We start from the raw sequence: 15,317 nt of genomic DNA, 5'->3' as shown, positions 1-15,317 counted from the left end.
AAACGTCACTGTTTCGAAAGACAACACTGGTGGAAGAACGGCGCGGAGGTTTCCGCTGCCGGAGCCGCTCGGGCGCAGCGTCAGAGCAGGGGCTCGGCCGTGAGCCCGGGGCAGGTCCCGGAGCCCGGAGCCTGCTCCGAGCCCGGCCCGCGGGGGCCGAGCCGGGGCCGTCAGCGCACCTCGGAGCCAGCGGCGGCCGCAGCAAGCCGAGCGGGGCGGGCCGGGCGGGGCGGGCGCGGTGCCCGGGGCAGGTGCGCGGCCCTCCCCGCGGGGCGGGCGCGGCGCAGGCACCGCCCGGCTGCGCGCCCTCCGGGGCGGGCCCTGCCCGCCCTTTCCGCTCCGCGCAGGGGGAGGAGCGGCTGCGGCAGCGCCGCTCGCAGCTGGGCTGCTCTGCCGGGACCGGGACCAGGATCAGGACCGGGATCGGATCGGTACCAGGACCAGAACCGGGATCGGGACCAGCATTAGGATCAGAACCAGGACAGCGGAGCCGGGAGCGCGCCCCCGAGTGGCGGGGCGGGCTGCGGCGCTCAGAGCTGCGCGCCCCCGGCCGGAGCACGGCTTCGCATCGGGACAGGGCAGCTCCGCTCCGCACACCCTGCACGCTTCTCCGCACCGCACCGGGGCAGCGCTCCGCGCCTCTCCGCACCGCACCGGGGCAGCGCTCCGCGCCTCTCCGCAGGGCAGCGCGGCCCCGCTCCGCGCGATGCTGCCCGGGCGCTCCCCGCACCGCAGCGCCTGAGGCGGGCGCGGGGCGGCCATGCAGCCCTCGCTGCTTTAGCTGAGCGCGGCGCTCGGCCCGGAGCCCGCGGCCACCCCCCGGCGGCACCGGCAGCACCGGCACCATGAGGAACGGCGATGACCTGGAAGGCTTCGACGGCGAGGCGTCCAGCGCCTCCATGATCTCGGCGGCCAGCAGCCCCTACCAGCCCACCACGGAGCCCGTCAGCCAGCGCCGCGGGCTGGGCGGCCTGCGCTGCGACCTGGACTACCTGCGGGGCACCTTGGGCAGGCTGAAGCTGGCCGAGGTGGTGAGTACCGCGGCGGGGAGCCGGGCGGTGTGAGGGGCGGGCCCGGCCGGGCCGTGCGGCGCTGCCGGGGCCGCGGGAGCGCGATCCACCGGGGCCGTGTGCCCAGAGAGCCGCTGCGGGGCCGGCACAGCGCGGCACGGCGGCTCCGTGCCAGCACCGCGCCTTCCGACCCCGCTCCCTGCGGCCCGGGGCCCGGGGCAGCCTCCGCCGTTCCTCCCTGCGGCCCGGGGCCCGGGGCAGCCTCCGCCGTTCCCCCCGGGAGCCGCCCGGTGCTGGGTGCGGAGCTCGCAGAGCCCTCGCTCGCCTGCTTTGCCCTTAGCGGGCCGAAGTTCTCCTAAGTGCACCGAGTAAAAAGAAAGAAACCCTTAAAAAAACCCCGAACACCAAACGTGAGGTTTTGTATTGGGAAATTAAACGTGAGCTGGGTTCGTTCGTGTACTTTGGACACCTGGGCTGGTTCAGTTTGATGGAGCCCGTGCAAGGCTCGGACCACCCCAGCAGTGAAACGCGTAATAAACACCGAAGCATTTCAGCAGTTTCCGTGCTGCCAGTGCCTTCATCTGATCAGCTTTCCATTTCACTATGATATTTATGTTTTTTAAATCAACAAATGTGTTTTTCAGGATCTTAGGAAAAGAGGTGCTTTATGCAAATGATAATCACCTTGAAAGAGATTTTAAAGTAATTTCTTACAGGGTGCTGCAAATTCTTGTAACTTAAACAAGTTCTTTGAGAAGTGTGATGCTAGAAACATTTTAATATTTCGTATTTATAACTTTGGCATTTAAAACCACTGCTGGTTAGTACAAGGCAAAACTTGCACATACAGGTTTCATGAAAAACACATTGGAACTATCCTGGCTTCAGCTGCACGCAGGTTTATAGAGGCCTCTGGTGATGAGTTCATTTTTTATGAATGCCCAGTACAATCCAGGCTTTGGAAGTGTGATTTGTTTCCATCTCATCTCCTCGGCGCAGGGCAGGATCTGTGCTCTGCGAGTGGTAGCAGTGAGCGTGTGAGCCCAGTAGAACACCAGGGACCAGCAGGGTGTGCGGTGTGTGTGTGTTCAGGACTGGAGCCAAGGGATCTGTCATCGCTCTGCAACATCTACCTGTCTTCGAGCTGTTAAAAACTGTCCATGTGGTGGAAATCCTGGGCTGGTGCTGCCTGATACGCTGAAATAATCCGCCCTCGGGATTTTTGTTTCAGTTCCTACTGCAGATCCTTTCGGCAGCACGCTAATAACCATGGCAAGTCTTGTTAAAAACTTGTCATTAAAATGACTAATTACTGATCGTAACCGAATCCTTTGTTATTAAATCTGACTTGCTTGGAACAAATCCCAAAGATGCTTGGAGTACACCTCATAAGTTTTTAAGTCATGTAAAGAAAGATGGGGGAAAACCACGCTCTGCTGGAGTTAGAGAGGTTTCCTTGTCCCTGGACCAAGACACAGAGACACTGCTGCTCTCAGTCCGTCCTTGGGGACATTGGTACTTGCAGAGCAGTGTTTTGAGAGGAGCTGAGCTGTGCTTTGTGCCAATTTCACAAGAATGATCTGAGCTATTGCATGTGGTTCCCAGGGGTGTATGAATGCAGAGGGGCAGCAGTTAAATAGAAATAAGGTTGGTTAGTGTAGGGTGGAAGGCTGTGCACCACCTCAGCCCGGGTACTTGTACTCAGAAAAACTCCTCATTCATGGTAATGGAAGAGCAGACTTCTGACATTTGCAAACCAATGGAAAACTGAGCAGTGTTGGAAAAGAAAGGAGAGAGAGCACATTCCACTGTGTACTTAGGTTGCTTATTTGCCAAGTATAATTATTGCAATTACAATATTCAATAATGCCTTTACAAAAGTACTGTAGGAACCAAAACGTAACAAAGTCTGTGGTGTAGAACTCTATCTCTTAAAAACAAGAAGGAACTCCTGGCACTCAAATAAACATTACAGAAAGGAAAAATGCAAGTATTGGTTAAGATAGAAGTCTCTAAGTGTATTATAGTAAAAAAGAATGTTACAGGAAAGATTACAATGCATGTGCTTCATTTAGCATCAGGATTTGTCTTAAAATATATTTGTGATTGACAGGCAAAATATCAGCTCGAGGCAGACATTGCTGCTGCTTGTTCTAATCTTTGGTTGAAGGGCTTCCCACAAACTGCCCTGTGGTGCTGAGGGAAGGAAAACTGCTGCTCTTTGTGGCTTGCATGGCCCTGCTTCCAAATGCCCATTTTTGACTGTCAAAAACAGAGGGAACAGGGAAAACCCCACATCACTTAAAATAGGTGTAAGGCTCTGTTAATTTGTTGTAGATTTATCTTTATGGATTCAAATAAAGGGGTTGTTGCAAGGGGGTAAACCATGATGACATTGTAGGCATATGGAGTAGTGTAAGTGCTGCTAGAGGGGACAATAGTTTTAACTCATTAATGTTTCAAGACAATATGCACAAAGTGTCCTTTGGAGGGGCACCAGTGTAACGGGTTATGATGATGTTTCATGTGTGTTATTGTGCAGCTTATTTCTCAGCCTTGTTTTGGTTTTTGCTAAGTTTAGATTTGGTTGCAGACTGGAAAACTACAATTGAGGGGTTCCATCTCCTCTTTATGGCCAGCGGTCAGTAATAGCAGTGAGGGAGCAAGGGAAAGGGCCCATGTGGAACAGCTTAGCCTTGAAACGACTTCCCTGATTCTGACAGTGCTATTGCCAGGCAGGTGAGCGTTTCAGAAAGGAAGCCTTTAGCTGTGTCTGTGTATTTCTGTTGAAATAGCTGTGTGTGTGCCAGGATCTGTGAGGGAGCATCCATCCACACCGGGGCTGCAGCCGTGGGCTCCTGCAGCTTGGAGCAGGGTGGGGAGTGTTGGACCGGGTCAGACAAGGAGTGTCAGGGCTCCTGACGCCTGAGGGTGTCCCCAGGCAGGGGGGAAGCGACACACAAAGGGCACCAAGGGAAATAAAGGGGAGAGTACTTAAAGGCAGCTTGCAGCCTTCGTGTTTGCTTTGTGCTTTTGGTTTTGTTCTGATGGGACTTTGATCTCGGAAGGGACGTCAGGGACAGCCCAGTGCATTTGTGTGCTAACCAAAGAAATGTTTTTCCTTTGGAGAGGTTGTCTCCATTGACCTCCTGGCATTTAAAAGGAGCAGTACCTTTTCTCATGGAAGGAGTGAGAGGTGGCCGTCCTTGGAGAGCAGAGCAGGAATGTTCTTTAGAGTTTATTCTCGTTTCTTTCTGGCATGAATTTGTTTCTCATGCTTTTGAGGGCTTTAATACTTCCCACAGAGACTGCTGTACGATGATGAAATGGGTATCACTGGAAAACTTTGCTATGGATGTCCTCAAATGATTCGTTTTATTTCAGTACTTTCTCCCCATTCCCTTGAATCTCCTAAGGACAGTCTCTCGTGAGTGTGCTTGCTGAAAAGAGATGTTTAGTGTGGGGAGTCAGGAGGGGCCCATTCTGTCATGCCAAGCAGATCAGCTGGTTGGGAGGTACCTCCTCTTTGCTGGAAATACTTTCATTTTAGATGAGACTGTCTGCTTTTTTTCCTGCCTCTTCATTTTAGTTTTCAGCTTTTCCAAATGCATTATTATTATTATTATTTTTCCTTGGTTATTGTAATTCTGCACCTTCAAGTACCTTACTGTCATTAAGGCTGGGCATAGACACATTTCCTACTGAGATTCCCGTGGCTGGTCGTGGCTGCCCTTTGCTGCTGGGTGTTTTTGGGGGTGGGCTGTGCATAGGCTTGAAGGGAAGGAAAACCAGGCAGGATCCTGTTGCAAGCCTGGTTGGCTCTCACTGTAGCCCTGCCGGGTTTGCACAGGCGCCTGATTTAAGGTAACATGCATCACCCTCAGCAGCTGGGTGTGAGGAGCTGTGCCTGGTCAGTTCCTGTCGCCTGATTTAAGGTAACATGCATCACCTCCAGCAGCTGGGTGTGAGGAGCTGTGCCTGGCCAGTTCCCGTCGCCTGATTTAAGGTAACATGCATCACCCTCAGCAGCTGGGTGTGAGGAGCTGTGCCTGGCCAGTTCCCGTGGCACGGGCAGCAGATAGGAATGCTCCACCTGGGACCACAGAGCAGCAGGAGCAGAAACCCCTCAGCATGTGCTGGCTGGGAGGGTGGATGGCATTTGTGGTGGCTGGTGATGGCTTCTGTGGCTCAGACAGCCCCAGACATTCTTCTCCTCGTGTGCTTGTTCCAAATGCTACAGAAATCCATCAGAGATTCCTTTTAAAGAAGATAATACTTCTGCTTGGGAGGTCTCTGAGCTGGAGATGCTGATGAGTGCCCTGGGAAGTCTCACTGCTTTCTTGCTCTTGTCTTCTTGTCTGTAGCATTTGATATTGCCAGGGGAGGCAGCAGTTTGAGCTAAATGAAATCTGCTGGGAATAGCAGCTCAGATGTTCATAGTTTTCAGAATAAAAAGTTCTGTCTTCATTGGTGGAGAGTAGCTGTGCGTTGAAAAAAAGTTGTTTTGTGGCTTGCTGTCATTATACATTTCCAGATTCAGAAATGGGTTGCAGAGGCCAGGACTACAGTGGAGCTCAGGGCTGTCAGGTTCTGTTGAGATGAAGAAAACAAAATTTAAAAGTCAGGAATGCGTGCCTACACGGGTAATAAGACTGTTGAGAATTCTTATTGTTAATTATATTGGAAAATTAAGGTAATAACATTCATGTTCCAAGGAATAAGCTAATTGCTGACTATTGGAATCTGGTTGAAAGCTATTCTGAGGTGTTCATTAATCTCATATTTAGTTACTGCTTTCTTCTTGTGTCTGGAGCCCAGCATCTCAGCTGGAGGGGAGGATTGGATGGAGCCCCCAGCTCCCCCCTGTGTGCGACGTGTCCCATCTGAGGCCTGTGTGACCTGGCTGCTCCTTTGGCCCCGCCGTGCTCTGGGTGTGATTCCTGGTGGGAATGGGTGGCTGGAGCAGGGAGCTGCCATCTGCAGTCAGGGAGCTTCACTGGCTCGGTGTGAGTGAAGGGAGATGGCTTTGGCACTGCCTGTGGTGGAGTTTGGGTTTCTGTCACTGGATGTTAATTCAGCATGTGCTGAGCTTTGGTTTTCGGTGGCGTTTGTAGCTGCTGGTTCAGAAGATGTGGGGGTACCACACCTTCCCACGTGGTGATCTCTGGTATTTGCTCTTAGAAAAAGGCTGTTATCTCATATTGACAGGAGCAAATTCGTAATGCACAAATATGCTTAGAAATGGTTTTCAGGTGTCTTCTTCAGTGCCTCTGAAACTCTTGGCTTTTCTTCAGAATGATTTATCTTTAAATGTTGTGGATCTGCATTGGTGTGTGGTGGCATTTTTATCCTAATATTTACTGTGGAAGAATAGTAAGATAATTCTGTTTAGCTTTGCTTTTTATTGTTTCTGTGAACAACTAAAGAAATCACTGTGTCTGTCTTCCCACAGAAAGGTGAATGGGTTTTGGTTTCTTTCATGGTGTCTCATAACTACCATCTGGCCATGGCATATCTTCCTGCCAGTAAACTCCAGATTCCTGCTAATTTCCCTCTTAAGATGGTGGATAGTTTTTAAATTCCGATTTCTGAAGAAATTCCTACTATGTCTGTACCAAGTATGCTGTATTTTTTCCCTTCCATAATGAACCAGTGCAATAGTAATAGATGCACTACACTAATGCAGTTCTCATGGTATTAATAATTGGAAAGCTATCTTTACTTCTTGTAATGTTTCTGGTGATATCTTTTGTTGATGAGGCTCCCTAGTGATTTAGTTATCATCTTGAGATAAGAAAGACAAGGACTAGAAATTTAAGAGGTTGTAACATAATCAGTGTTGGAGGAATCTGTTACTTGTGGTGAGAGTTGGTGCATTGTTTTGCAAAATCAACTTGCACACTTTCCAGTAGCCACCATCATCCTGTGCTCAAAGTTGCATTTCATCAAAATCCCTCTTGCTTCAGGACCTTGACAAATAATTTTGTACTGAAATTTTGTGTACAAAGAAAACTAAATGCACAGTGAAGAGACATCTTGATGCCTCAGGATTTTAGCTTTTGTATTTTTCAAATCCTGTATTGCATTAGTGTTTAGACTCCATATAGAGTGTTCGTTAACTCTCTTCATGTTTTGGTCACACAAAACAATTCCTTTAGGCCTGAAACCCTGCAGCCTCAGGCCCTGAAAAGTACAAACAAAAGTGATTTGGAAGGGAGGAAACTGGGGGAATATCACTTCATTACCTGAAGCTGCAATTGGAGGATTAACCCCTGATGTGTGAATGGACCAAACTTTACAATTCTCTGAAAAACTCCATTGTCCATCTTGGGTGTAGCCCCTCCCCTCCCAGAGGCTTTTGACTGCCCAAAATGTGCCTTTTGAAGGTCTTTAATAAAAACCTACTTTTATTCTCTTAACCTTGTCCAGCCCCTGTTCTAGGCAGCCACTCCAGGGCATCATCTTACCAATGGGTCAGCTGCTGTTGTTCTCTAGTGCTAAAGTCGCCACTTACTAGACCTGCAATTAAGAATACATTCTTATTTTTTTTTTTTTAAAGTCACCTAATTCTCAGATGAATTGAATAGTTGCTTCCAGAACGTGGAAGTGATGTTTAGGTTTCCCTGGAACTTGTGCCAATAACTCCAGACTGTGGGAGGAGGGAAGCAAAGGCTGGACAACATCAACCTGCTGTGGAATGGGTGTGAGAACACCTGGCCATGAGTAGAGAACAGCTGGGTCAGAAATATTGCTGGCAATGGGCAGAGAGGTCCTGGAGCTGGTGTAGCTGTCCCCAGAGTGAGAGGCCACTCACAGCCCACAGAGGGGCTCGGGTGGGCACAGATCCTCTGATGGTTTAATGTCCCTCTGTGCAGATTGAACTGGGAACTGCAACTCAGAGTGTCACATTCCTGGCTGTGGTGTCTAATGAGCTGTAATTAAGGCTCTGCTGTGTAATGCTTTAACTTGTGGAAGAATATGATGCATTTTCACCCAGACAAGCGTTCCAGCATCCAGTTAAACTTCTGGTAATGTGTAACTTGACATTCAGGTGGTGATGCTTGCATGTCTTTAAATTGACTTTAGCTCATATCTGCAGTGAGCTGACCTGGCTGGGGATGTTGGCTTCATTCAGGAGAGCCTGAAAGCCCAGCAGGAACAGGAGAAGGAGCAGGAACATGTCCTGTGCTTCTGCTGTGGCTGTCACTGAGGCTCACCCAGGGCATTTCCAAATGCTGCACATCTGCCACTGATACAGCATTGCTCAGAACAGGTCTGACCCTTTTTTTCCAAATTATTTTATGAATTGACTACAGCCATTTCCATATTAGGAATTTTCTGTACTTTTGTACATTTTTGAACTGAAGTACTTGTGGCAAGAAAGCAACGAGCATGGTTGTGAATATTATTAAATGCTTAAGTTCTCCAAGTCTTTAAAAATCTGTAGTAACTTCTGTCTCAGGAAATTATTTTCATGCTAGAAATGACTTTCGTGCTAGAGACTGATACTGCCACTTGAATGTCGTGAGTAGATTAATTAGCTTAATTAGTTTGATGGCAAGCTCTTCTGAACGAAACTAATTGTTGCATTTAATGCTTAGAAACTTTTATCTAATGTAGAGGAAACCTTTTGTAAGCACGGTGATATTTGAAGCAGAGGTGCTGCTGTAATTAGTAACATTTGGAATTGCTGTGGTGCAGCTGTGTCAGTCCGTCCTGCACCCCAGTGTCTGTCTGTCCTGCACCCGTGTGTCTGTCTGTCTGTCCTGCAACCTGTTTGTCTAGCACCCCTGTGTCCATCTGTCCTGCACCCCAGTGCCTGTCTGTCCTGCACATGTCTGTCTGTCTGTCTGTCCTGCAACCTGTCTGTCCAGCACCCCCTGTGTCAGTCTGTCCTGCCCCCGTGTCTGTCTGTCCTGCCCCCCTGTGTCAGTCTGTCCAGCACCCTGTGTCTGTCTGTCTGTCCAGCACCCACTGTGTCTGTCTGTCCTACACCCCCGTGTCTGTCTGTCTGTCCTGCCCCCTGTGTCTGTCTGTCCTTCCCCCCTGTGTCTGTCTGTCCTGCCCCCTGTGTCTGTCTGTCCTGCCCCCTGTGTCTGTCTGTCCTTCCCCCCTGTGTCTGTCTGTCTGTGCTGCCCCCCTGTGTCTGTCTGTCCTGCCCCCTGTGTCTGTCTGTCTGTCCTACACCCCTGTGTCTGTCAGTCTGTCCTGCCCCCCTGTGTCTGTCCTTCCCCCCTGTGTCAGTCTGTCCTGCACCCCCGTGTCTGTCTGTCTATGCTGCCCCCGTGTCAGTCTGTGCTGCCCCTGTGTCAGTCTGTCTGTCTGTCCAGCACGTCCCGGTGCGGCTGGCAGGGCTCTGTGTGTCCTGGCCCCATCTCCTGTGTGAGCTCTCCTTCCCCAGGGTGTCCGGGCTCTTTTTGCCTTTTAAGGCATGGCATCCACGGGGGCCGTGGGGTTGCAGCCTTGGGAGCCTTGGGATTGCAGGGACATTTTGCACCATTTCCTTTCAGCAAAAACAAACCCGAGGAACTGCAGTGGATTCCCTAGGACTGCTTTAAGTTCTTGACTAAACAGTCAAGATTAAAATTCTCATTAAAATTCCTTTCTTGTCTCAGTATTTGTGGGATGTTTGATGGTTACTCATAGTTGGGATTAAACGGGATTTTAAAGGATACAGAGAGATTCTGATAGTGATGAAACAAAACTTCCACTTTTTAAAATAGCCAAACAGGCTACTTAAACTAGAGGCTGTGCAGACCCAATACTTGACAAATTTTATAATTATACCTTCTTAAAACTAATAAATTACTTAATTTATCTATTTGTTACCATATTTACTGTGTTTTAATATTGTTTTGACTGGACAGGTTTCCAGCACAGGCTGGCCTGTGAACATGGATGGGAGCATGAAGCCAGTTCAGAAGTATTGATTTTTTCTTTTTTAAGAGCTGTACAGAGAATCCTCATGGGTGAGGCAATAGGGATTATTTGTACTTTATTTAAAAATCACACAAGTGGGATGTCAGTGATGTGCTGTATTCCAGCAGTGTGTGTGTGCAGCCCTGAGACAGGAACAGGACAGTTTTATCTGCCCATTTTGTTTAAATGGCAAAGCTGTGATGAGCTCTGCTTCCTTACAGCCTGCCTTAATGGAAGGTGCCAGAAGTGGATGGAGAGGGCACGGGGCAGGGAGAGGTGGGGGCTGCACTGGAGGGGCCTCCTGAGAGCAGAGGAAACCTTTTGTTAAGCACAGTGATACTTAGAGCAGAGATGCTCTGCTGAGTGACCCACACGGGTGTTACTGCCAGCTCATGAGTGCTGGTACAAAACTGGGGACTCTGCTGGCTTCAGTGGCACTAACTATTAAATTAGTCTGTGACACTGACAGGGTTTTTTCACTGATTTTTAAGGAAGGTTTTATTTCCCTGCTTTGGTGCCTGAAAGTGAGGCATGCTAACGGAGCAGTTCAGCTGGATTTAGTCTCCCATTTTTTTACCTGTAGCCAGTTTTTACTTTGTGTAACTATTGTGGTAAAACCTGCATGAGTAGGACTATAGCAGCAAATGGGACTAATGGGAAAATATTTTATTCTTCCTTCTGCCCCCACTACTTGCAGCTGGCAGTGGCTAGGGAAGATGCAGATGACTCAGTGCATACAGAATTACATTCAGCGTGGCACCAAAGAAATGTACGATGGTTTCTTTGACCTATTTTTGCCTGTCTTGCTGAAGAACACGATATGCAAATGCTGGTCGGATTGTGATAAAATTAGACTTGAAGAAACCTAGCTGGGTAATGCTGCTGTTGAAGAACTTCCCCTGGCTGTTGTGTGAGTGCTTAGTTATGGTTGTTGTCAGCACCTGGAGCCCTGTTGTGAGGCTGCAGGGGTTGGTTTGTGTGCAGAGCTCCCCGGGCTGGGGTCCCTCTCTGCCCCGGGGCAGGCAGGGGCACTGAGCAGAATTGCAGCTGCCTTGAGCAGCCTGCCCTGCCTGGCACCAGGAGCATCGCTGACAGACCAGCTGGGGGGCTTGGGACCTAGAATGGCTGAAAAATCTGCTTGTAGGTGCTGCCAGAATGAGCACGAGACAGTGAAGGGGAAAATTGAGCCTCTGGTATCGAAAAACAGGTAAAGAACCATCTACCTCCTTTAGTTTCTCTGTTTGATGACACTCACTGTGGCCATTGGCAGAATTCATGTACTCTAAATACAAAATAAACCTTTCCATTTATGAGTTGTTCACTTTGCTGGGTTGTTCAGGAATAAAGTGATTCATGCAGAATATGAATGGGAAAGTTAAAAATGTGAGACTGTGTGTTGAGATTTTGTTCATTATTGTCTTGAAGGACCTGTTGCTTATGAAAATATTTTGATTTGTGCTACACAAGGATTTTAGTTTCTGGGGACTGGAAGCACAGGTTCCTGTGGAGAGGAATTGGTGGGAGAAACCAGTTATGTTTGGCTTTGTTTAAAGCATGGCTCTCCCTGTGGTCTTCAAATGAACCTTCCTGTAGGGTGGGGTTGCTAAAAAACTGTTAATGGGCTTTTGTTTATGGGACAGGTGGCACTACATTCGTTTTTGTCTAATCTGGAAGGTTTGTTTGAATCTCATTCAGATTTCAGTGGGGAAATGTCATGTGCCTAAAACAAAAACCTCCGTGCAGTGTGCCTTGGCTTCAGATGCTGTTCAGTGGTTGGTTTGGTCAGCGGCTTGTTGGATAAAACCTAAAATGCATCTAAATCAGACTTGCGGGGGGGTTCATTGCTTTTGTTTTCTTAGGAAGAACTGTATTTGTTTTATCTGTCAAAACCTGCTGTGTGTTTAATGGTACTTGAGCTGGAATTGGTTTTGCATTTATCTAGCAGATAAGAATGTTTGTTGTATAAGTGTGTCCAAGCAATAACAAAACTCTGTACTAATGCAGTTAGCAGGAAATAAGTCACCACATCATGTCTGTAGCTTTTTTTGTTCTAGATTCTATGATTAAGTTCACTTTAAGAATTGATGCATTTCTGGTTTAGCCAGTTGAGAATTTCTTCTATTCACTGTAGTTCAATTCATTTTTTTTTAGAATAAGCCTTCATTTTGATGTCACAAATGCTTTGGAAAAACCATCATTCTGTTGTTGATTTTGGGTGTTGATTACCCTCACTCTAAAATATGACCCTTTCTCCTAATACACCACCAAAATGTTTCAGGTCTCAACAATATGTTCTGTATTTAGAATCGGTCCTCTGCCTGCACTGAGAAGGGGAAGTCTGCAGTAGCTGAATCTTAGGGTTATAGAAAACTGCTGGAGGTGGCAGAAGATCAGCTGATTTAGTAAAGATTCCACAAATTTATTGCACTGGAGTTTTTCCACATTACAGCCAAAAGTGAACTGAGAAATAATGAAAACTTTGCAGCACTGTGTACAACACTAGAGGTGCAGTGATGATCTGAAACTCATATTTTCTGCTTTTATTTCTGCCATCACCAGCAAAACCAGATCAGAGGTGAATTGGGAGGCCTGGTTGAATTTCTCTGGCTTGGTTTGGTTGTTTGTGCCTTCAGAGCACAATTTAGTTTTAGAGTGCTGAATCACTGGTGGTGCTTAAGCTTCCCTTTCTGGTAAGTGTTGTTTTCCTAAACTTTCTGTCTTGCAGGGAAATTTTAATGCTCCTTTGTGATTTAAGGCCCCTTGAAGCCTCTTACCAGAGTTAATAACACTTTCCATGGAGCCTTGAGGATGCAGAGCAGGAGGGAAATCAGTCATTTTTTGCTTAGGGTGAAAGATGATTTCCTGCTGGAGGAGCAGGACTGCGTTTGAGCCGTGTGATCCCAAATATTCATATCTGTGCCAGCTGTTTCAGATGTGGGGAATGCATGTGCTTTGCAAGGAATGAGACCCACTTCGTTTCATGCATAAAGTTGGGGCTGCTGGGCCAAGGAAATGAGAACAATAAATCTAGATTTTAATTCCAGAAAGTTCAAAGTCTTCAGATACTTTGAGCGGTGTAAAAGCAATATATTCCTCCCTATTTTGTGCATGTGAATTCTGCTGTACCATTAATTTAAACAGTCTGGATGTAAAAATGTCTTGCTAGTGTGACATTCTTTCTAAAATTCTGTGGGTATTTTTCAAGCAGAAAAAATGCTGACCATTTTGTGGCTTTTTGGAAATCATGCGTAATTATGTCATTTAACCACACAATAAGGCTTTCTGTGGTAGTGTTTTAGATAAACAGGAAAACTCATTTTTTACTTTGTTTTCATTGCAGAACTGTCCTTTTTTTATTTTTCGTGCAAAGTTCTTTGATTATTTTCCTCAAAAATATAGCACAACATATTCTGACGGGAAAAAGAAACCATTAGCAACCTCCGAAAAAGTTCTTTTGCAGCGTTGATACCTGTCACAGCAGGTCTTCTCCATTTTGGGAAAGAGAGTGTTTGGTGTCTGGTGTGCCTGTGTTGCCAGGAAAGTGATGTAAATATGAGCCATTTACATAGCCCTGGGGCGGATGATTTCTTCATTAAGGACCCTTCTCCTTTTGCAGGGAATTTGGGATGGATTGCTGTGGTGGTGGAGGCTGGCGTGACTGACTCCAAGGACACTGGATCCGGGAGCAGAGGCTCTCTCAGGAATTGGTGGCCCTGAATTGTGGTGGCTCCTGGAGCTGCTCTGGGGGCTCAGTGCAGGAATCGCCCCATTGGCACTTTATTCAGGGCTGAAAGCACAAAATGGCATCATTGGGAGCACAAATCCTGTTTAACCCTTTGCCTGGGGCTTTTTCCTCCTTGTGTGGGCTGTGGTGGTGGCAGAGGGGGATGCAGGGCAGGGATGCTCTGTCCCAGCACAGCTCTGCAGTGCCCACGCTGGCAGAGCCCAACCTTTCCTCAGCTCACCTGAGCCCAGCTCGTTCCTGCTGAGCTGCTTTGTTCACCACATCCTTACCCCGGAGAAAGGTGCTTTACTGCAGCTGGCCTGGGATAGCTCTGCATGGACCTCAGCATCCAGAATTAGCAGATGTTTCTGTTATGACAAAGTTTTAATGCAATATTCACTGTACTTACTCTAAGAAGAGTGGAAGTGGAAGAGAAACCAAAAGCAACTGCTAAAAAAAGGCAAGGATTTAAAAGAGGGCTACACAAATGTTAGAGTGTTGGAGGAATTAGAGTGGAATAGAGAGCTCTCAGAATACTTGGTGCAGAGAAAAAACAGATGGAAAGGTTTGTTTTGTCCATCAGAGAAAACTTTCTCTCTTGCCTTGGCCCAAGAAAGCTGTAGCTGTGTTATTTGTGGGGGAGAGCAGTAATTCATGTAAGAGGAGATTTCCACCACATTCAACTTCTCATTTTTCCCTGGTAAACCAGCCTTGAAACTTCTGCTTGTGGAAAAACATGTCAAATCTCATCCCCCCCAAACTATGAAAAGATGTGTGATTTGAAAGTGGGGGTTGCCTCCTGTGTTGGACAAATGTCACGGTGTATCTGTTGGCCAAGACCTGTGCTCTGATACTGTGCTGTTCCCCTGGTTTTGTGGGGGTTTTTAGCCAGCCTTGGAGCTGCAGCTGTGGGATTTTTAAATGATTCCTCTCTCACTGGAGGAGCCCTGGCCCTTGAGAAGCAGCTTTGGTTCGTGTGGCCGCATGTGCACAACACTTTTAAGATCTCTAAGTCATGGGGCTGTGGAATCAACCTTGTGTATTTCACTTTCATTTCTTGTGTTCTGAGCAGTTTTATTGGAAACAAAGGTAGGTTCCTCTCTGGGTGAATGGCAGTGAAAGTGATAGTAAGTATGTTTTATTGAAGTTTCATGTAACTTGTAACTGCAAGCTGGGAGGATGCTTCAGGCAAGTTTCTAAATGTGTAGGAGGACAAGATTATCCTGATGTTTTAAAGAGAATATATTTTGTATTGAGGATTGAGATTTCTATTGTGATTAGAAAAAGGAAGTTTCTGATGAAGTGATTAATGTGGATTTCGTGTTTTGCCATGGCTTTGCTGTGAGAAAGGAGTGGCAGGAGGAAGTGTCTGTGGCACTGGCAGCATGGACAGACTTTGAGAAGGGGAACATAAATTTTTATTGCAAGAAAAATGCTAACAGATCTAGTTGTAATCTCTCTGAAGTACCAAAGAGATAGAAATAAACATTTTGTATGGGGCTATTGTCCTTTTCTTGTCTCCCTCCATCAGACAGGGGAGCAGCTGAGGTTTTCTCCCAGCCTCTCTGGTGAATTTATCAGTGGACTTGGGCTGCACACCCCAGGCTGCTGCTGCTGCTGAACATCCTAAACTGATGGCACACCTTTACTTGCGTTTGAAATGC

At 47.6% G+C, this 15,317-nt stretch overlaps 1 protein-coding gene across 1 annotated transcript in view; it reads left to right on the top strand.

Moving 5' to 3' along the window:
- The first annotated feature begins 843 nt into the window (after positions 1-843).
- The window catches only part of CMTM4 (CKLF like MARVEL transmembrane domain containing 4), a 28,127-nt gene continuing 13,653 nt past the window's right edge, over positions 844-15,317 (top strand). Inside the window, exon 1 of the mRNA XM_058034268.1 lies at positions 844-1,031. Within this exon, the coding sequence (XP_057890251.1) occupies positions 846-1,031 (186 nt within the window). The 5' untranslated portion in view covers positions 844-845. The remainder of the gene's footprint in view (positions 1,032-15,317) is intronic.

The sequence above is a fragment of the Melospiza georgiana genome, chromosome 14, assembly GCF_028018845.1.
Source record: "Melospiza georgiana isolate bMelGeo1 chromosome 14, bMelGeo1.pri, whole genome shotgun sequence".
NCBI lineage: Eukaryota > Metazoa > Chordata > Aves > Passeriformes > Passerellidae > Melospiza > Melospiza georgiana.
This window is presented reverse-complemented; position numbering and strand designations above follow the sequence as displayed.